The following is a 22,474-nucleotide window of genomic DNA, read 5'->3' on the forward strand; positions in this document are numbered from 1 at the left end:
TCTCCTGTTTTTTTTTCTTCCTCTCCAGCTGAGTGATTACCCCTCATTAAAAATCAGAATAAAACATTGTTAGCGCCGATCGTTAGGGCGCTCTCTCCCGCCTTCCTCTCACCCGCTACTTGGTCGTTAGCACTCAGCGCCGGCACTAAACGAGCGGCCTTTGAGGAATGTTATTCTAATTCCAATTAGCTCTTCAGGCTTGGAGGAAAGCCAAGTCGACGAGAAAAACACTAAAGCGACGGGCACGCGCGCGCCAATGAGAAGCAAATAAAGGCACACACACACATGCATGCATAAACACACTGGAGTGATGTGCACGCTCATTTTCAAGAGACCAAACACACACTCAAGCGACACACACTGAACACTCTGAGAATAGCAGCGGCTAATGGCTTTGGCAGCACTCTCACAGGGACCTGAAGAGCAATTAGGCTCCAAACTACACATTGTAAATCCCCTCTGATTACCGCGTGTGTGTTTGTGTGTACGTGTGTCCGTGTGTGTGTGTGTGTGTGTTAAGCGCTGTTTATCTGCCACCAATTACCTCGCCCTGCCACAAGAGACGAACACTGGATAAATGGAATCCATAAACACACACACACACACACACACACACACACACACACTCGCATCTTTCAGTGCATGCACTACAGGTAAATGTGCACAGTCATACAGCGGGCAGGACACACAAATGCACACTCACAAACACACACTCACAGAGTAGCTCCCTTATCAGTTTATGTTGGTGCGACTGGAGGATTTAGTCACATGACCTGCAAGACAGGAGCAGCCAGGCGCCAAAACTAATTTCCACCTTCAAAGACTCCCTTATCTCCTCCTCAGACGCCGTGTGTGTATATATGTGTGTGTGTCTGCATGTGTGTGTGTGTGTGTGTGTGTGTGTGGTTGATGATCTGATGTCCTCTGACAGAAAGACTCGCAGCAAATCATGTATCACTGTCTCATCTGCATCAGCCATGCACATGCACACACACACACACACACACACACACACACACACACACACACACACACACACACACACACACACAGACAGACAGATAGATGGACAGAAAGAGGGAAATGACACACACACAGAAACACACGGAGCAGTGCAGGGGGGGAGGAGGAGACGGTGAGGTGATAACAGATAGGGCAAGTGAAGGATGTGAAGCGTGGAAGGAGATGAAGGGAGAGATGGATTTAAAGAGAGGGGGTGGGTAGGGGGGGGGGGGGGGGGACACAAAGAAGAGCCGTGCCGTGCGTCTGATTCTGTCATTTTTCTCTCAAACAACAGATTTTTTTTTTTTAAAACACAACCGTGAAAAAAGCCAAAGTTCAGGAGGACAAAAAGACAACAATCTGTATTCCAACAGCTCGCGTTTCACACGGGCTTCTGGGGGGAAGCAACTCTTATCCGACCTGTGAAGAAAAAATATCAAAGGTTTAGAGAAGAAAACAAGCAGGTGGAAGAAAAAAAAAAAAAACGGCACACCTGGAGGTACGAGCTCCTCCAGCCTCAGCAGCAGCAGCAGTATTGGTAGGGATGGTGTTGTATATTTCATGCTGCTCTTTTGAAGTTGTCCCCGCATTTTTCCACCAGCTCTTCAAAGGTCGAGGCTGCAGCAGCGTTTCATCATCCGGTACACCATGACTTTCTCCATCTCCTCACCACCACTCTCACTGATGTTTCCCTCATGATGTATTCTCTCTGTTCCAGTCCTGCCTTTTTTTTTTTTTCTCCCCTCCCTTAGCTTCTTTCTCCACGAGTAGTGATTTCCCTCAAATCGAATAAAAAATCAGACCATGTTTAATGCTTGGTGACCGATCTGTGATGCTCAGAGGAGGCACAAAGGGAACAGATAGAGCGTGCGCCTTCCTGAACTACATGATAAACCACAAATCAAAACAGACATCGGAGGATATAATGTAAGTGTGTGTGTGTGTGCATGGAGGAGGCCTGAAGAAGAAATACATGTGCTTGATGTGTTTGCATTAGTTATTTACGTTTACACTTTGTACTTTATGTAAACGCAGCTGTTTAAGTGAATCACGTGTTTCCAGGATTCATTATTTCCAGTCTAATTGTCTACCAGGAATCATATACGTGATGTAAAATGATTCCTAATGAGCTAATCGTTTATCATGTGACAGGGAGAGGACTCTCTCGTTAGTTGCTGTAATAATGATATAAACAATGTCAGATAGGAAGGTGATACTGTATGAGCGCGTGCATGATATTCTTCATGTGTGTGTGACCTAGTCATGTGTATCCTTGTGTGTATCTGGCGTGTGTGCAATGCTGTGTGCGGTTTGTTGTCCACATCATATCCATTAGCATCCTCCTGACCTGGAGCTGTTCCAGCCAATCAGATTTTAGTGTGCTGTCAGCAGGTGTCGTCAGCCCGCTGTGAGATTTATCAAAGTGACGGAGCGCACCGCACAGCACGACAGCAACATTTATCTCTCGCTCTCTTTTTCTTGCCGGCTACTCTCTCTCTCTCTCTCTCTCTCTCTCTCTCTCTCTCTCTCACTGTGCACAACACACACAGCAGAGCACCACATGAGAGTCACATCAGCATCACTTTATTTACTGCAGAAGCACAGGATGCTCATGCTGAAGAAGAGAAAGACTGACAAATCGTGTCCGACAGCAACATTGCAACATGCGCACTCACAGTATGAGGCAAAAAAAAAACAAAACAGAATTTTTATGAACCGTCATAAGAAGTAGAAAAGAAAAAGAAAGAATTTAGTATTTTTTTAGTGATGACAGACTTGCTGTAGCTCCAGTTTATGGACCTGCTCTCCTCGCTCTACTACCCAGATGTATACAAGCACACAGAACAGGTAGCATCTCGTAGGAGCAGCGCGGTTCGGCATTATTCTGATCTGGAAATGTTAGATAAAAATGTATGTCAGGTTCAACTGGCATATCAAGCAGAGCAATGCGGAACCACATTTGGCACAGGTATGTGGATTTTAACCTGCATGGAGGACCAAAAAATGGCGCTGCTAATGTTTGTTTATGGCTAAATTATCTCATTTACTTGAGTTAAATTTGCCACACTCAGCAAAGCAAATTACAGGTTTTACCTACAGAGTCATGCATGAAGCATCGTGCTCAAGTTTGACTGTTTTCTGAGTCTTTTCTGACCTTTACACTGATCGGTTACAATTTGATCATCCGTTAAACCGACTATACGGATTATCGTAGAATCGCTGTATTTTGATAATGTCATCTTGGGACCATGTAGTGTGTATCGTATCGTCAGCTACCCTGGGTTTCCTACCCCTTGTCATGATAAAGAGCTTTCAATTTGATGAAATTGTGAGGAACAACAATTGCATTTTCATATTCACATTTGGTTTGATTGTTAATAAACAGTTTATCAGTTTAACACAGTATCACAACATACCACTTACACTATTATCTCTAAATAAACTGTATACTATACTCTGTCCATGAACAAGCAGGAGCAGGAAGAAGAAAACAGAAGCCAGAAAGCGTATGTGCAACGATACCAGTGAACATAAGTTAAACAATGTGCTGGAGATGTGACCTCTGGAAAAACCATGTCCAGTCATTATGTGTCCATTATCTCTTAGCTTAGACGGATTCAGGCTGATTCACCGACAATGTCAGAAAGCATCAACATCCTACCATCACACACACACACACACACACACACACACACACACACACACACACACACACACACACATACACCATGTTTATCCTATTCTGACGGATTGTTTGGTTGCCTGCTGTTTTTCAGTACTCAATTACACCAAATGTGAAACAATAGCTTGTACACATTACACACGCACACACACACACACACACACACACACACACACACACAGACAGACAGAGAAACAAGCACACACACTCATACACACAACACACTTATCAAGTGATTAACTGTCAAACTGCACTGCCAGAGTTCAACAAAGGTCAGGATTGATTTACATAGACAGATGGAGAGCCCTATTAGATTGTGTGTGTGTGTGTGTGTGTGTGTGTGTGTGTGTGTGTGTGTGTGTGTGTGTGTGTGTGTGTGAGGGTTTTATCTGAGAAGGCGCACACACACATGCACGCACACACACACACACACACACACACACACACACACACACACACACACACACACACACTCCCCTGTCACTGTGCTCAGTGTAACTAGTTCATGTTACCATGGAGATGATGAGCTTGCTGTACATCATTATGATGGGGTCGTGGCACAGTGAAAGGTCAAAGGTCGTGGATGGCATGGTGTACGTGTGTTCGTGAATTTACATGTCGTGTGGCGACTCGTCCTTGGAGGAAAGTCTTGTGAAACTTTTTTGGCGTGAAAAATAAATCAGTTTGAAGCCATTGGTGTGTCATGGGTTGATTTGAAAGAGTCTGATGTGCAGAAAAAAGTAACAGAGAATCCAAATTAGATAACTTAATCATCATTTTATTTTTGAGTCAAATAACACACTCATATTCTGAAAGTTAAAAAGAATTTCTGTTAATGCATTTGAATTTTCAAATCAGCTTTATCATTTGAATTCTGATCACTAATCGCTTCCATACCTTCATACGCTTACCTCAGCGGTAAATACAAATGTTCCTTGAAATTTAAATTTCGACTAACTAGTCTAAAGATAAGAAAACACTCAGAAAACAGTCAGAAGTGAGCTCAATTCATCAAAAATTGTCTGCAGGTAAAAAATAGAACGCGTGCAACGTTAGCCGTGCTAGTGCCGCCAGACCTCGGCCCTCCCTTTTAACGTCCACGTTCCTGTGGTTACACGTTGATTTGCCAGTTTAACCTGACAAAGCCTACGTACATTTTTATCTCAATTTTCTAGACCAAAATACCACAAGCGCCCTACAAGATGCTATCCATTCAATGTGCTTGTTTACATCATGGCGGCAGAGCGGGGAGAGCAGGCCCATTAACCCTACAGTACTATTAATTCTGCTGATGCTGTTTAACCGTTTAGTCGACCTAACCCGCACGTCCCTTTTGAATACTGACTAATGAATCAAACTTGTAGCCGTACATCGCCTGAAATAGCGCCCAAAAAATCCATCCAAATGTTTTCTTAAAACTACAGTATCTCTGTAAAGACTACAACCTTTTAGAGAAAGACGAGAAGAGAGAGAGAAATGGGAAAGTTTTCAAAGTTGTGACGTGAACATAGTTGATCAGGTTTCGTCTTGTCCCTGCAGTGAGAAGGACGGAGCCACCTCTGCTGATGTTTACCTCAAGCAAAGTAACAGTGTTTGTGATAAGCTGGAGGGCAGCTGCTCTGTAAACCAAATCTAGGTTACATTCCTGAGTGAACAACACGTCGATATCGGCTGCTCTCGTGTGTGACAGAAGTGGTCGATATGTCAATACAGTTTCTGGACAAGATCTCTATAATGTTGCGGAGGCAGGGAGGGTCATTATGTCAGTGACTGCCTGCTTTGTGTGCAGACACACACACACACGCACACACACACAGCCACATGTCGATGGACTGCAAGTGGTGATAGATTAATGTAAATGCACTCAATCTGTTTTCCGCGCTTTGACTCAGATAAACAACATGGATGGATCTGATTTTTTTAGGGGTCAAAATGTCGTTTTGGAGCTACAGTGGGGACACTTTCTCGATGTGTGTCGTCTGAGGGTATTCAGTTGAAGAGAGAGAGAGACACCGTGGGCATCGACTGCAGCTGGAGATTATTGACAAAACATCAACAAAACAGTGTTTAGACTCTGGGAAGAATTCAGCCTGGCAACCCCCGCCGTCTCTCGTCAACTGCTGTCATATCAACTTATCAGCAGAGACGCTCGCAGACACTGCATGTGAGTGTGAACACACAGTCTGAACTGTACTTTGAAAAGGAGCTAAGATAAAACACTTTGGAGAGATATAAATACGCTCACATTCACAAACGTTCTCAGATTAACCTAATCAAGCTAATCTGTCAGATTAACACACATTATAAAACTGCCGCTAATCCCTGCCCGTCCTTTCTAGAGATCAAACTGAGCGGTCATTGAGATAAACAGAACCCAGGCGTCCTCACTGTCATTAGATATATTTCCTGCTTTAGCTTTACTGTTCCATCACGTTCTCAGAAGTCGGCCTATCCGTCGCTGCTGGAACCATTTAATACAGTTTACTGCTTTATAGTGTAGCATGGCACATGTTAATGCTGATAGTGCTACACACAGGACAGCGGCTTAAATTCTCATTTCAACCCACAGAAAAAGACACGCTTAAATACATTTCAGTTTCAGCTGGAGAAAGATGAAACATAGTCCGGTTATTATAAAGTGCTTCAGGATAAAATCTGTTTATGCTGTAAAAAAAAAATCAACATGAGAGCCTCAGGTGAAGACACATTCAGTGTTTCAGCCGTCATTTTTGTGCTTTATGTAGCCTCAGTGTTCAGTAAAATGAACTATTTGTGTGTATGCTCTGGCACTGCTTTCCAGGAGTTACTTAACAAAATAATTTATCAGTCTCATATTTACGTTTTTACATTTTGATATAAATAACGAGACTCCTTTCATGTATGTACGTGAAAAACCAGCCTCACTGTAAAGCTACAGGACAACATATAACACACAACACAGGAAGCCCGTCTTGTATAACATGAGGCTGCTGCCCTCTTGCCTGCTCGAGTGGAATAGCAACGTATTTAAACACCATCTGCTCTCATGTAAACTTCAAACAGCTTGTGTGGATGCTTTTTTTTTTTTTGTCGGGTTTAAAACTGTAAACGGTATCTTTGTATTAAAAGATGAGCAGAACTTGTACAAGAAAAGTAAGGCATGTTTATTTATATAGCACATTTCAAGAACAAGGCTATTTCAAAGTGTGACACACAAGACATCAGGACGTCGTCATGGCAACGAGAAAAAAGATACGCATTATGGGAGTGTTTAGAAAGTTATTCACACAAGCAAATAAAAACCCCCCTGAAAGGATGAAAAATTAAAAAGAAAAAAAAAGTTACAGTGCAGTGTTTTTATCAATAAAGTTTTTTATTCAAAGATTTGAATTAAAGGCAAACAGGTGTAAACGGCTGCATCTTAAGCATCCTTCATTTAAAAGATGTCAGAGAAAGTTTCGATGTAAATTATTTTAGTTTAGTTTATAGGAATATTTGAAATACCCCCCCCCCACACACACACGCACACGCACACACACACACACACACACACACACACACACACACACACACGCACACAAATCTATGATCCTGGGAGAGAGGGGGGTTGCTAACTGGGAGAGCAGGGTGTCACCATCTGGAAAGATCAGAGGTCAGAAAATGGGACCACTGGTCACTCTGATGACATCTGGACTGGCAGACTGTCTATCCAAATCCACCTCTTTGTCACACACACACACACACACACACACACACACACACACACACACACACACACACACACACACACACGCACACACACACACACACACACACACACACACGCACACATAGTCTGGTGTATCCGATGGATATCTGTCATATTGTTTGTCATGTCTGGTTTTGACACTGCGATCAAAGACCCAAATCATTTAAGCAATGTCTGGCTCATGCTGTGTGTGTGTGTGTGTGTGTGTGTGTGTGTGTGTGTGTGTGTGTGTGTGTGTGTGTGTGTGTGTGTGTGTGTGTGTGTGTGTGTGTGTGTGTGAGTGTGTGTTTCTGCTGATAACAATCAGCTTTTTACGTCTGTTAAAATATTCAGATTGACACTGATCGGATGATTTTTTTTCTGGAGAGATTTGCATATTTTCACGATTCTTCACACACTTAAAAAATTCGATGAAAAATTGTTCGAGTGTTTTAGCGTCTGTTGTGTTTGACCCTTTCTGAACCCGTAAAAGCCGAACAGTCGAGAACCTGCTCTGCCTCCTCTACACTAATATATTCATTACTGTCATTAACCTTCCTGCTACACAGTCCCCTTATCTAATTATCCCCCTTACCACAGAACACACACACACACAACCACACACACACACACACACACACACACACACACTCATCTGCTACTCCCCTCACACCCCTTCCCCACCTACGCTACCCCGCATGTTGTTTGACAAATGAGTGGTCTCGCCTCATCAAGCACATGACAATGTAAACAGATGGGAGGTGGAAACAGGGACCCGTGCCAACTCTAAACACAATTAAACACACACAAAATACACACACACGCACACGCACACACACACACACACACACACACACACACACACACACACACACACACACACAGTGCAATATCCCTAACATATGTTGCATTTATTCAAACAGCTTTGGTTGTCGGGACACTTGCAGACGCTTGGGGAGTATGGCTAACAGGGGGGTCTTTTAGAGCAGCTGAATGATCAGATTTATTGATTTCATTCCTCCTTTGTGCCTTTAAGTTGGAGGACAATTTGCTTTTGAGTTAGCAGCAGACAAAAAGAAAGACGGATACAGTAATTAGAAATTTTTCTGAATTAATCAGCTTTTTTATTAAGGGCCCGACCGATATTTGGATTTTTTGGGACTGATACCGATAACGATATTGAGGAGACAAAAAAATCTGATACCGATATATCGGCCGATATCTTCCTTTGATCTGCGATCGATAAGAAATGCATAGATATCACTAAACACATTTATTGTGTTGATCCCTCAAATGCAGTTATCAAACACTCGTGGAAAAGATTCATGATGACGACAAGATGGCCACTCAACTGGAAAGTAACTGAGCATGTACGTGCATCACCGCTTGACACTCGCTTAAGGATAATGCTTGTTGTATTGCATATAGCGCCCTCTGCTGGTGACAGCCGGAGAACTTCTAGTGTAATACAATGAAACTTAAATGAATAATGGATATGCTAATATCGGCCGATTAATCGGTGGAGCTCTAGCTTTTTCGTCTTTTTGTGAGTGTATATATTCACCCAAACACAGTACCTGTACTTCACTAATTCTCCATATCAGAGTCAGCTTACATGTTGTGCTTTTAGACTGTACATAAAAGGAGTACATAGATACTATATAGATCACAGTTCATGGGCACCACGACCACACATACAGTAGAAGACTACAGTTTATTGAGAAAGTCATTTTCAGATGTGCGTTAGTTCCATAAACAGATATTTCTTGTGACATTAACACACACGGATGCTAAAAATACTTTTTTACCGACTGCAATTGCACTTTATAACGACTCCCCTTTAAGTAAGGACAGAAGACATTTAAACTTTTAAACTTTAGCCTGAGTTGAACATATCATATATCAAACTGTATTGTGTTTTTTTGTATGGGTGGGATATGTATGTATGTATGTGTTGTGTTGTGTGTTTGTATGTATGTATATATGTGTTGTGTTGTATGTTTGTATGTATGTATATATGTGTTGTGTTGTGTGTTTGTATGTATGTATGTATGTGTTGTGTTGTGTGTTTGTATGCATGTATATATGTGTTGTGTTGTGTGTTTGTATGCATGCTGGCTGCTGGAACACCTACATTTCCCTGCTGGGATGAATAAAGTATATCTTATCTTATCTTAAAAGTTCTACCATTGAAGATACAAATTGCTTCATAGACACATGCACAGTAAAGAGAAACTGCAGGTTCTTCGGCGTTTTACTCCTCCAGACTCAAATGAAGGACACAGTCTCTTTAAGTCAGGTGATGACATCACAGGTAAGACTGAGTACCACATGGGCTCTAAAACAACATTTCAGAGGTTTCAGTGAGCCTCAATTATCACAGTTTCTACAAAGGTGCTTCTTATCATTGTTGACGACTGAAGTATTTAACACTTGTTTAAATAGACTCAATCGTCTGGGGGGTGTGGGGGGGGGGGGGGGGGGGGTGGAAGCCTGTAATCATACAGAAATACTATGATTAGATAACGATGAGGATGCTGTTTGAAAATCAAATGAGCATTTCATGTGGCGCATACTGACAGAATAATAAACTGCTGTTCAGCAGGTTGATAATATGCCGTTATTATCAGGATCACATGAATTCAAACTGAATTACAATCTGAGTTTAAGGGCTTTAAATCACCTCTCATATCATTTTCATCAATCATAACACATCATAAACGTAAATAAGGACTTGGTGCCCACTCCAAACCTGCTCATACAAACTGGGCGTATGAAAAGGGAAGTCAATTGAATAGACGTGTAACACTGTAGGGGTAATATAAAGTAGAAAATATGGGTTGTGATTTTATATAAAAAGGTCTCACTCCATAACATATTGCACCAGGGTTCATCGTATACACACAAGCTGTGTGTTTAGCTTTTCTATAACTCGATGCAGACATCAAACTTCTGTTTTCTTTTTGTCCACCGTCATACTGCACAATCCCTTTTGAACCAACACTTACAGATAACTGCTGCGGTTAATAACATGAAGCATCTACTCTTCTTAGTTTGGTGGACTAACCTTCATGCGACGCTAAAACAGTTCTCCATCTTTCATCACATGCACACAAGTTGTCCAATCACATTCCTCACGTTCAGTATCCTTCTCACACATGCTGTCTTCACTTTTCATGCTTTCTTTTTTCTTTCACTGTGAACTCACTTTTCAACAGGGCAGAGCCGGCCTGGGCAAACGGCGCATTCATACACAAATATGTGGAAGGACCTCATGAAAACGTGTGACAATAGTACAATAAAAATGCATCCTAAACATGCACAGTAACACAATACATCATGTTTAAAAAAACGTTGATGAACAAAATAGTGGCACTTGTGGAGCCGTTGATATTCTGCTGTGATCCATTGGGTTAGTAACAGTGATGATTGTGTCTTGTTGCTGCAGCTCTGCAGGTAAATAAATGTCTCATTTCTCTTTTATTGAGTGTCTGCATGTGCAGTCCTTTCCCCACTTGGGCTGAGTTCACATCAAGACACCGCCGCGTTCGAATTCTGATGAATTTGATCAGTTGCAGCAGGAGAAGTTTGGCTTTTTCCTCGGAGCGTCTAAGCTGGGGAGCTTCTGATAGTGACCTTTATCATCAAACGTAGCCTGTTTGATTACTTGCCTGCAGGAGGGAAAGAAGAGAAACAGGTGGAATATGAAATTCAGGACATAAACCAACACATTTCATGAAGGTTAACGGGGGCAGAAGATACAGCACTGAAGCCCCAAGCATGTTTACCTTCCTTTTATTTGTAATGTTTATTTAGACGACGATTGAGAACATTTAGCATGCACACAGCTGTGCAGCTACAAAGAGCATACAGGGTGTGTAGTGAATGATGTCTGCAGAATAAGAAGCACTTGTTGTTACCGTTTCCCCTCAAGATTGGTTCATTGATAGTAACATCAATCTTTATGCTCAGTAACTATTTTAACATTTTATGAAGAGGGATGTGTGGATACATTCATTCACGTGTTAGAAGACAGTTCAATGTGTTTTATATGTTTCAAAGCAGAAGATTGTTGAGCGGATATTTGGGGTTAAATTTCATCGGGTGTATGTGTGTGTGTGTGTGTGTGTGTGTGTGTCTGTGTGTGTGTGTGTGTGTGTGTGTGTGTGTGTGTGTGTGTCTGTGTGTGTGTGTGTGTGTGTGAGAACTGAAGGGAAGCAACTTGATCAGATTAAAACAATAACTGACTATAGGTTAAGTGGTAAATCGACCTGTAATGAAATCCTTCTCACATTATCAATATTTGATTAATTGCAATTAATTATTCACAGAGCTTGTACTTAATTAGATGATTTATTTAATGATAGGACTACATACATCACATTTAGCTGAGTGATACTAAACTAAACAGCACCTTTAACACCTGTGCTAGTTGTCTTTGCAGTATCTTTTTTCCCCACCAGAGGGCAGCAAAGGTCATAATTCCTATTTTTTGTTAAACAGAGTATTTACAGACTTGACATAAGGTGGTAATGATTCCTTTTTTTTTACTCCAAAAACACAATGTACCTCTTCTAATTTTCACTCAGAGTTTGAATGCATATAAGATTTTTTTTTTTTTTTAATAAATATGGCAGAAAACTTTATAAAAGGGAAATCTTTCCTTCAAATTAAAATGTACAGATGGGGCACTGCTGGGACAGTGGTTAGTGCGTGCGACCCGTGTACGGAGGCTGTAGTCCTCATAGCGGGCTGCTTGGGTTCGAATCCAACCTGTGGTTCGTTTCCCACAGGTCATTCCAGTATTTCTCTCTCTACCTGATTTCTGACTCTATTGTCCTACCTCTCCAATAATGAATCAATATTCAAAAAAAAAGTATTACAGTGTAGAATACAAGCCTCAAGCTCCGTTTGAAGTCGACTTTATTATTGTTGTTGTTTACTTTAGTAGATGTTAGTATTGATTAAAATGAATACAGCTGTTTTTTCTATTTTCATTTGAATAAAAAAAGTCGTATCTCACCTGGCCAGGTGTAGAACAGCCTCCACGGTGTTGGAACCGTCCTTGGCACTAGTTTCACAGAACAGAGTGTTGTAGGTCTGTTGAGTGAGGAGAGGAAATCATTGAAGGTTTAGGGCGTGGAATATTAGTTATGTGTGTGAATATATATATCAAATATTAAGAGTCAAGTATGGAATAAACAGTGGTGTTTATCTTTTTGGCGTTACCATGGCCAGTTTTTCTCCATAGCTGGTAGGAACACATGTAACATCCTCTGTTCTTAGATCAGATTTATTACCCACGAGCATGATGGGAATATCCTCATGGGACAAATCCTGCAGGAAAACAAATGCATCAGATGTGACATACATTTAAATAAACATAAAATGTAAAGGTTAAAGAAAAATATGGAATACAAAAAACTACATTTTGCAGAATATTTTAAACCGTTGCTCAAGCTTTGCAGCGCAGTGATTACAGTTTTTATGTTCAGAATCAAAAGAAAAATATAATTTATGATAGAAGTTAAATTATTTGTTTGACACCAAGTGTCACATTGTTTACAAAAGTGAAAGAATTACAAGTACTCAGACCTTTTTCTGAAATTTGTTTTAGAACTTCTATATAACAAAAGTTGTTGCAGCTTTCTAGGTGCAGTCTACTTTCTAATCTTTGATAAAACATCTAAATGCCAAAGTAACCTCCTGACCAGACTGATCAGATAGATGCAGCTGAGTAGTAAAATGTTTGTTTCCAAAATGTGGAGTGGAAGTATAAAATAGCACTAAATAAAAATTGTTGTTAAAAGAAGAATGTGAGACTTTTTGATCCAGTAGATGTCGCCCTTGAGCTCCAGCATAAAACCAAAACAAACTGCTGTTTGGTGAAACCTCCGCTATTCAGAAGCCTCCGCTCTCCTCCAGCGACACACCTCCAAACCCCTCTCCACTCGAGTTCACGAGGAGGAGTTATGAATTAGAACACACCATAATTAAGCAACGTTAAGCGCTAGCGGCGGACAGAAATGTTCTTTGCTTGAGCTGCAATTGCCCACAGTTTGCATTGTTGTGTTAGCATGCTAATGTTAGCACACTTTAGTTAACTCATAGGTTCATATTGCGCATAAATTGACACAGAATGATCGTGATCTAAAGACACCTGTGACATCCAAATAATCAGTGAGTATGTTCTTCTTCTTTTCTCTCGTCTTCGACTAAAACAGCTTTTTATACACAAGGCCGTCCCGATCATATAAACATGATGTAAACACAGATCTGACAACAGTACAGCTGGCGGGACTCGAGCTTCTCTCTCATTGTAGACAGTCATGACTCAGAGAAACATTTACAGGATATACTTGATATCTGCTGTAGTTACGTGTTAAATGTCGCACATTCTTCCTTTAATTATAAAATCAGTGCATGGGTAAAGGTACCTTTCACCACTGGTTTGCATAAAACATTTTTCCAGACAGCTCACAACAATAACAACAAGCCACACACTGCATGCATGAATGAATGTTAAACAGGTAACACACTGTAAGAGCACAACACAATCAGAGTTCATCCAGCACTTACAGATCGGCTGCATGTAAACAGAGAGAAAACAAACGAGATCACTTAGTAACATTTTCAGAGAATTCTTTGAATCACCATCACAGAAAAGTAGATTGGATTTCTAAAACAGACACTAGTTGTTATTTATTCCTCTGTTTGAGAGTGAAGAGGAGTGCGTTACCTCAATCATGTCCACCCACTCTCGAACGTTCAGGAAGCTCTTCTCACAGGTGACGTCGTACAGCAGCAGCACGCCGTCCGCCCGGCGGAAATAAGACTTTGCAATGCTGCGAAACCTGAGACGTGAAATAGATCGAGAGATTCACAAAAACAAATCAACCCTTATGTCTGATTTGTACCGTTATCTATCTGCTTGTATTCGTTTTTTTAAGAAACCCCACATAGGCAACAATGAGCTTTACTTAAATGTCACTGTTAAAAACACGCAAACAGTTCAAAATAACAAAAAGGAATCAAAAAATGATCACACATAAAACACACACACACACACACACACACACACACACACACACACCTCTCTTGTCCAGCAGTGTCCCATAGTTGGAGTAAAACAGCTTCTCCGTCCACAATGAGTGTCTTCATCTGGAAATCTACCCCTAAAAAACACAAAGAAAATAAAAGACAACACGTAAAACTTCAGATTTACGACTCTAATTTTCGTTTTCTTTTACAGAAATGTCCCCCTCCCCCTTCTCTTCATCTTTTTAAACAGAGATGTCTTCAGTTTGTTCTTCTTACCAAGTGTAGCGCTGGTGTTTAATTTGAATTCGTTCTTGCAGAGGCGGAGCAGGAAGCTGGATTTTCCCACCGCAGCATCTCCAGCCAACACGATCCTGTAGGCCTTCTCTGACGTCATGTAGCCCAGGTCAGTGCTGTCTTTCTCCTCTTTCTGGAGAAAAGGAGCAGAGGCCGAGTGAAGATGAAGCAGATTTACAAACTAATGCAAACTGACTGTGACTGCTTGACTGCATTCTGCAAATTCATTTCATGGAAGATGTATTTTGTCCACTTATGGATCACTGACGCTTTCCTCATTTGTATAACATCGGTCATCTCCTCGTTCACTGTTGGTTTATGTCTCATTCTACGTAAGGAGATGTTATGATACATAAAACAAACTCCAGGAGCCCCAAAGCATCAGTTAGAGACAGCAATGCACACAAAGCTTAAGTATTATAATGAACAAAGAACATACAGAAGAGTGTGCTGAGCCTACTGGAGCACAACATTAAATGTTTGTACTGGAGACAAATGTGTGTGTTTAGAAAAACAAGCTGTGTGAGTATGACAATGAACTTTAAAGTCGTTGTTTCTTTAAATGAAATTCTGACAGATGGTCAACAGAATAATTGGGAATGATCTCCTGATCACTGTAGATATTGAAATCAAATTCAACAGAGCTCTGACTCAGAGCTGTTGACCGCGACCGCTAGGATCTCCGTGCACGTAATTAAATGGCTGCATTGTGTGTTCTGTTCATCAGTATTTTGTTTTCTCCGCTCTTTTGTCAATAGTGTAATTCTGTTAAGCTACATGTAGCATTGATATAAAGACAAATATTCTCATTATAGCGTCGTAAAGTATAAAGTATTACCGTCGGGCTAGCCCACCAGTCTTATTGGAGATCAGTCGCTTAGACATTCCTCCTAACCAACCTGTTTCCCTCTGAACTTCCTTCTCTCTGGTGTTTTGATGTGATCACACGTCCCCGTCTTACCTGAACATTGATGGCGCTGAGTGCTTTTCTTTTAGTTGGGGCTGGAGCCTCGGCCACACTCAGGACTTCGGGGGCCACACTCAGGACTTCGGGGGCCACACTCAGGACTTCGGGGGCCACACTCGGGATTTCAGACGGCTTCCAGTCCAAAATGGAGCTGCTGTCCGACCCGATTGCTGATTCAGCGTCCTGTGTCTCTGCCGGCTGTGATGCAGACACATTCAAGGACATGTTGAAACATTCAACGCCCACTCAGACACAAACTTCACCTTGTCACCACGATTCTTAAAAACACCAAACCCCTGCGCAGTACTGTAGTACTGAAAACGTGTTTGAGGCTGAAAACTAGGTGTTGTTCTACATTACAACAGAATTCTCCGCATTACTTTAGGATGAAGCAAAAACTTTTAAAGTGTCTTCCTGGCTGCAGTGCTTCACTCCTGTATGTCTTTTTTTTAAATGTATTGTAAGTGTAGCTTCCATGCAAACCCAATCTCTTCTCCCAGCTCAAACTCTGGTATTTGATGGATAATGAGTCACGTGTCTGCCTACAGATCAGTGCAAATGTATGCAATCCTCTTGTTGTCTTTAAGCATATATCTTATATATATCTATCTGGTTGTTCTTTTGTGAGTTGATCAGTTTGTCCATCACTTTGGACTTGACTAAAAAGTCTAAAAAAAACTATTGGATATTTTGGTAGGGTATGATCATGGTCCCCAGTGGATGAAGCACACTGAGCTATCTCCAGACAATCCCTGTAGCGCCCCCTTGTGGTTAACATTTGTGGTTTTGGGGGAAATATCTTTTGAAAAAGTTTGTAGTGAACCTTTGTACAAATGTTGAAGCTCCCCAGAGGATAAGTCATGATAACTTGTGAATCCGTTGACTTTTGATATTCCACCGATTTCAGAGCAAACTTTCTATTGTTAACAAAATATCTGCCAGTCCAAGACCAATCATTTACTGGAAAGATCTGCTACACACGTTGTCACTATTCATACGCAACATTAGCATTGTTAACATGCCAACAGAATATAGAGAGAGATAAGAGAATAAAACTTTGCAGATGTTAGTGAATGTTCTCATGTGCTTATGAATGGACGTCTCACCTCAGTGTCACAGTTTTCCACCATCACGTTATATTTGTCGTCCTCCTTCTTCCTCTCCTCCCTCGCTTCCTCCTCTTCTTCCTCTTCTTCTGGACCTTTGACCTCGGGCTCTGATTCGTAGCCCTCGTGTGAGCTTCTGAGCGTAGACAGGCCGCTGTCCATGTAGACTTCAGGCAGGCTGTCCTCCTCACACTCACTGCTGTTTCTGCGCTTCAGGCCGGGGTCACACATGGCCAACGCCAGCGTGTCACAGCTGGGCCGGCGGCTGTACAGAGGGAAGTCCAAATCCATACGCTGGGAAAACCTGAGAGAGAGGTCAGGAAATGATCAGTGACATAAAACACAGACAGCAGCCTAACAACAGAGAACACATTCACTGCTTGTGTCTCAGTCGACAACAACATAAGTGAAAACAATGAGGAAATGCCATGAACCTGCATTCCTTCTGTTGGCCAGTAGGGGGTGATAGACTGGTTATACGAGTGAGTCTGGATGTGTAGATGGTTTGTAAATGATCATACTTCTAAGGACTCAGCTGTTTATTCTTCTGTTAATACCTTGTGTTGAGAGCATTTCTTTTTGGACAGCCTAAATATCATCCCAGTTGAATTCAAAGTTAATATAAATTACTGATCTTGCTAGCGAAGCTAACTAGCATATGTATTGTTCCAGCTTAGCGTTCTCCCTAAAATATGGGGACTTCTGGCTCAAAGTAAAACATCAAAATATAGTCCATTAAGCTATGGGTGATGTCCGCAAGTCCACTTTTTATATACAGCTCTCTTAAAATATAAACATATAAATTACCTGATGTTGCCGAAGACATTTTTTAAATGTCAGTTTTGGTGACTGACCCACATTTACACTAATTTTAAACTAAACACAGTCACCCTGTAGCTAACAACTTACTAAGGTAAAGGCCGGCAGCTAGATGTTTGTGTTAAACCTCCTTCAGTGTTTCCCCTAGTGTTTACAGCGTTGGGGGGGGGGGGGGGGGGGGGAATCTTGGTGTTCATGGGTTACTTTTAATGACAGCTGTCCTTTTCTATCAGAAAGATATCCTTAAATGACTTCTTTCCCTAATTTCCGACTATATCCACTATCCTATCCCGACAATAAAGGCACAAAAAGCAATATAATGGTAGGGGAAACACTGTCCTTTTCAGAGAACTTTTCATGGTTTACAATCTGAGTAGAAACTTAGGAAGTGACTGAACTAGAGCAGCGTTAACTGGGACTTCATAGCTTTAGCATCAAGATGTTTGTTTATAGCCTCAGAGAAAAAGATAAATATACCGAACCTGCACGTTCAACCTTATGTGCACTCTGTGTATGACAGTAGTTTTTCAACTGCAGCTCTGTTTTGGCTCCTCAACTATTGTTTATTTCTATGTTATTGTTTACTGCGTGCTCTTTTTTTTCGCTATCCTTGTTCTTTGCTGATGTCTGCATGAACTCAATGTCCACTGAAGCACTCATGGTACGACACTAGTTGGTTTACTACAAGCAGAAACCAGAAATGTTTAAAAAAAAAAGTCATTTAATTATAAAGCGATGACAGTCAACATAATTCATACACTGTAGTATTATATTAGATTAATCATTTTACCTTTCACTTTGATTGATTCCCCAAAAGCTGATGTGCATTAACTTCAGAGAAAACACCTCAAATGCTCCTCTATTTAGATGTCAAAATGTACAGCACAGAAACAGCGCCCTGGTTATTTCTTCTTTATCATATTGAGACCAAACTTTAGTCCCCAATCATGATTTTCACTTCTCGGCTTGGACAGCACCTTAAATAAATGTCTCCCAGTTATGTTTGTACTGTATAAATGTATAGTTATGTTCTGGGACGTAAACTTTATTTGAATGGCCTGTGTACACATGGTGCGCCTCTTGCGGTGGCAGTGCTACTTTTCAATACAGAGACCAGTTTAGCTCAGTGCTGTGAAACGCCCTCAGTGGCAGCTGTTTCTTGTTGCTGTGCTCGCTTCAGCCCTCTCAGTTGAAAACGGTTCAACTCTTCAAACAGTGCTGAGCTCGTCAATGTCACTTCTCCCTCATTGACCAGTCAAATCAAGACGGGCGGGAACACAAGGGTTTGTCAACAACAATGGCAGAGGAGACGCTAGTCTGACTCGTCTTTTCAAGGGTCCAATTTCCAGGTCTAGACTAGAGATGCTGCTGAGGTCAGGACATGACTCCTTAAGATTGTTCTCATGTTTTCTTGGTGATATTTCCTTAAATATTATCTGTAAATATTAAGCACACGGCTCTATCTAAAACACACCGACCTAACGGACTATCAAGAGAAGCAGAAGTGGTGAGAAGCGCTCTGACACTGTCTGCGCTGTCTGTGGACGCAGGTCCTAATGCGTCATAGTTTGATGTTAGTCACTGATGTACTGAGGCAACAATCCCTCCTGCACTGTAGATGTAAACAGAACTGATAAACCTGGTCTGATGTAGAACACCTGCTAACCAGCTGATCTTCTTCAATCTGTTGCATTTCAAACGTCTGTACTTTGATGCACATGTTAGTAATGAAATGTCGGCTGTTGAGTAATCCAGACTCGGCATCACCCCGGTGAGAATTAAACTTCTAAAGGAACCAAATAACATCCTGTTTGGTGTATATACAGACAGGTGGTACAGGTGTGGTGAGGCATGAACAGACATAAATATATCCCTGTCTGTATGAACTGAAGCTCTTACCTATCCATTAATGCATGCGATGATGTGTAGCAGATGCTTTTACTTCTGTTTCTCTTTATCTCTCCTGGTGACCCAGCAGTATTAGACTGAAACACACAACATGTACACATTAGTTTGTGTTTGTCTTTATAACCAGTGTTCAGTACTGTTATACCTGTATAATATGGTTTTTTCAATGTGTTTAAGTTACAGAAACAGGTTTTAGCATGCTCTCTCTCTCTCTCTCTCTCTCTCTCTCTCTCTCCCCCACATTCACTCACACTTCTTTAACTGTCAGAACGGTCATAGCTGACTTCATCGCTGAAGCCCTTTAGAATAACTTGAATGTGTTTTAACTCATAAAAAAAAGAACAGAAAACATCCAGACAAACGACCCAAAGGTGAACACAACATTTATTCAAAGAAGCACCAGAATTATTGTTTCAGTTCAATAAAATCAATCTTTAATTTGGAAACCAAGCTAGTTTTTGATTTTGTTGATTGTTTTTTTCTTTATTGATTAACTGTGCAGTGTTACCCTGGTGATCCTCTCCAGAGCGGTCCTCAGACCATCATTACTGTCGTGGAGTTTCCTGTTGGCTGTCCTAAACACACAAACACAAAAGTAATCATTATCGTAAACGTTTTTGAGTGTAAACAGATTTCTTTCCATCTCCGGTAGAAAAGCTCAACAACAGTCTGAGTGAGTGACTTACTGCAGGATCTCGATCTGACTCTCCAGGACGTCTCGCTCATCAGAGAAATGTTTCATGAGCTCCTCGTCTCTGCAACAAAATATTAACTCTACCGTTAGTATGAATATCAACCAAAACCACAAACACAAAGTTATGAAACTTTAAAAAGTATCAGGAAAAAATAGTTTTTAATGTTTCACAGGGCATGGTGTGCAACTTAAAGAACAAACGTATCATATTCAAACCATCCTGAATGAGCTTACAGACAGGAAGGAAAAAGAAATGTCTCTTTATCCAAGTAAATGTCAATAAAACGGGATTATCTGCAGCAGATCAGCTGATTCACTCAAAGACATGACACACATATTTAATGATGAACATGAGACACCTCAGAGAGAGAGAGAGAGAGAGAGAGAGAGAGAGAGAGGCAACAATGTAAACACTGAGATGGTCCAAAGAGGACAAGTGTAGCCCTGTTGCTTCTGTTGCTTGGCAACGCTCCTGAAGAAGTTATTGTGTGTGTGTGTGTGAAGTAGCTCCAGGATATCCTGTTTCAGCTGTGACAAAATGAAAACACCCCCCGGGAGTGAACGCTCTGTTATTCAGTCAGAGGGGGCCGAGCCTCTGTATGACTCTGGAACCAAACTTTACAACAGTGGGGTCGTTCCATGAGCAGATTGAGACCAGATTGTACAGTTTAATAGTTTTAAGATTCATCATTGATTTATTAAGGGTCATTTGGTGCATTTCACATGTGACAGAGTTTTCTCAGTGAGAAAGTCAACATTATTTTCTAGTGTGGTGAGAAAGAGGTCGAGAAAACCGGCTACACAACTTTTAATTCTAGGTTTAGACTTTCAGAGTTTTCACTGAAAAAAAAAGTGTGTGTGTGCGTACAGTAGAAAGAAAAAGACGATGTTGGAGTAATGTCAATATGATTGCAAATAACCAGGTGCTGTAAATTAGCATTTAGCTATAAACACTTAGAGCAATGCATCTGGGACTTGTGCATCATTAGATGTTACAGCACAGTTACTGTATACCCATGTCAAATAAACAAATTAATAAATAAAAAAATACATTTTTCCATCTTGTGAAATATAAAATGCATCACCTGATATAGAATGAGCGGAGAAAAATCTGTTTATAACATTTGCAAGAAACTATGGGACGAAATCCAAAGCCAGTCTGGATTCTGGATATTACATATTTAATATATATTTATGGTTTATTATAGAAAGGAAGTTATTAAGGAATGTTCACTTCTGTTTGTTCGGAAAATTAATTTCAAATAGTGGAACTTCAACATCAGACAGACTAAAAACTAATGTTGTAACTTCTCATTCTCTAAGTGAGTCGGGCACAGACTTTATTTAAAGGGCTTTAAAGGTCACTTATTATGCAAAATATGCTTGACCATGTTTTTCTAACTCTAATATGTGTCCCTATCTGTCTACAAACCCCAATAATGAAGAAAGTCCATCCTTTCTGTCTTTCCCCTGCTCCACTTTTCAGAAAATGTGTGCTCAAACAGGCCATTTGGAGATTTTCCCTTTGTGACATCACAAAGGGCAGTAACCCCTCCCCCAGGTGGGTGACACTCCCACAGCTAGGTGTTTGTTCTGCCCTCTGACTCTGCCTTCTCACCGTAAACAATAGGACATGGAGCAAGAAAGCTCAAGCCACCCAAACCCTTCCAGAGAGGGGGCGTGGTCAGACACAGCTCATTTACATTTAAAGGTACAGACACAGAAACAGCCTGTTCTGAGCAGGGCTGAAATAGAGGGGTTTATAGACATGATCAAATACAGGATCAGAGTGGATTTAGAACAAGAAACTTCAAAGACATATTCTGGGGAGCTCTGAGACTTATTAAACTTGTTAAAAAAGTATAATATGTGACCTTTAATAAATGTAAATGAAACATATGAAAACACAATAAGGGGAAAAATCAGACCAATCTGAATAAAATTCACCGTTCAGAGGTGATGCTTTGATCTGTTAGTTCTGTCTGCAGCGAGTCCATCTCACTACGAAGACACGCCACTTTGGTCTGAGATTTCATCAGCTCCTGTTTTAACTTCTGGTTGTCCTGCAAAACAGAAAGAGTTAAGTGTGTCAAAAACAATTAGCCTCTTTAAACCTAAATGACCAAAACATCGAGTCACCAAGAAATCTCACCAGCGTCAGCTCGTTGATCTTCTTTTTCAAAGCCGGGCTCTCGTCTTTCACCGTGATGTTTTTGTACTTCTCTTCAATCTGAAGGTCAGGTTCACACATAGG

At 41.0% G+C, this 22,474-nt stretch overlaps 1 protein-coding gene across 1 annotated transcript in view; it reads right to left on the bottom strand.

The window, feature by feature from the left end:
• Positions 1 to 9,086: 9,086 nt before the first annotated feature.
• The window catches only part of rasef (RAS and EF-hand domain containing), a 28,240-nt gene continuing 14,852 nt past the window's right edge, over positions 9,087 to 22,474 (bottom strand). The window contains exons 6-18 of the mRNA XM_061038847.1: positions 22,373 to 22,450; positions 22,168 to 22,283; positions 20,213 to 20,281; positions 20,035 to 20,101; positions 19,518 to 19,603; positions 16,800 to 17,103; positions 15,688 to 15,891; positions 14,709 to 14,859; positions 14,485 to 14,566; positions 14,131 to 14,245; positions 12,621 to 12,728; positions 12,415 to 12,491; positions 9,087 to 11,062 (exon numbers count right to left, since the gene is read on the bottom strand). Coding sequence (XP_060894830.1) covers positions 10,960 to 11,062; positions 12,415 to 12,491; positions 12,621 to 12,728; positions 14,131 to 14,245; positions 14,485 to 14,566; positions 14,709 to 14,859; positions 15,688 to 15,891; positions 16,800 to 17,103; positions 19,518 to 19,603; positions 20,035 to 20,101; positions 20,213 to 20,281; positions 22,168 to 22,283; positions 22,373 to 22,450 — 1,560 coding nt within the window. The 3' untranslated portion in view covers positions 9,087 to 10,959. The remainder of the gene's footprint in view (positions 11,063 to 12,414; positions 12,492 to 12,620; positions 12,729 to 14,130; positions 14,246 to 14,484; positions 14,567 to 14,708; positions 14,860 to 15,687; positions 15,892 to 16,799; positions 17,104 to 19,517; positions 19,604 to 20,034; positions 20,102 to 20,212; positions 20,282 to 22,167; positions 22,284 to 22,372; positions 22,451 to 22,474) is intronic.

This window comes from Labrus mixtus, chromosome 5, assembly GCF_963584025.1.
Source record: "Labrus mixtus chromosome 5, fLabMix1.1, whole genome shotgun sequence".
NCBI classification, from domain to species: Eukaryota; Metazoa; Chordata; class Actinopteri; order Labriformes; family Labridae; genus Labrus; species Labrus mixtus.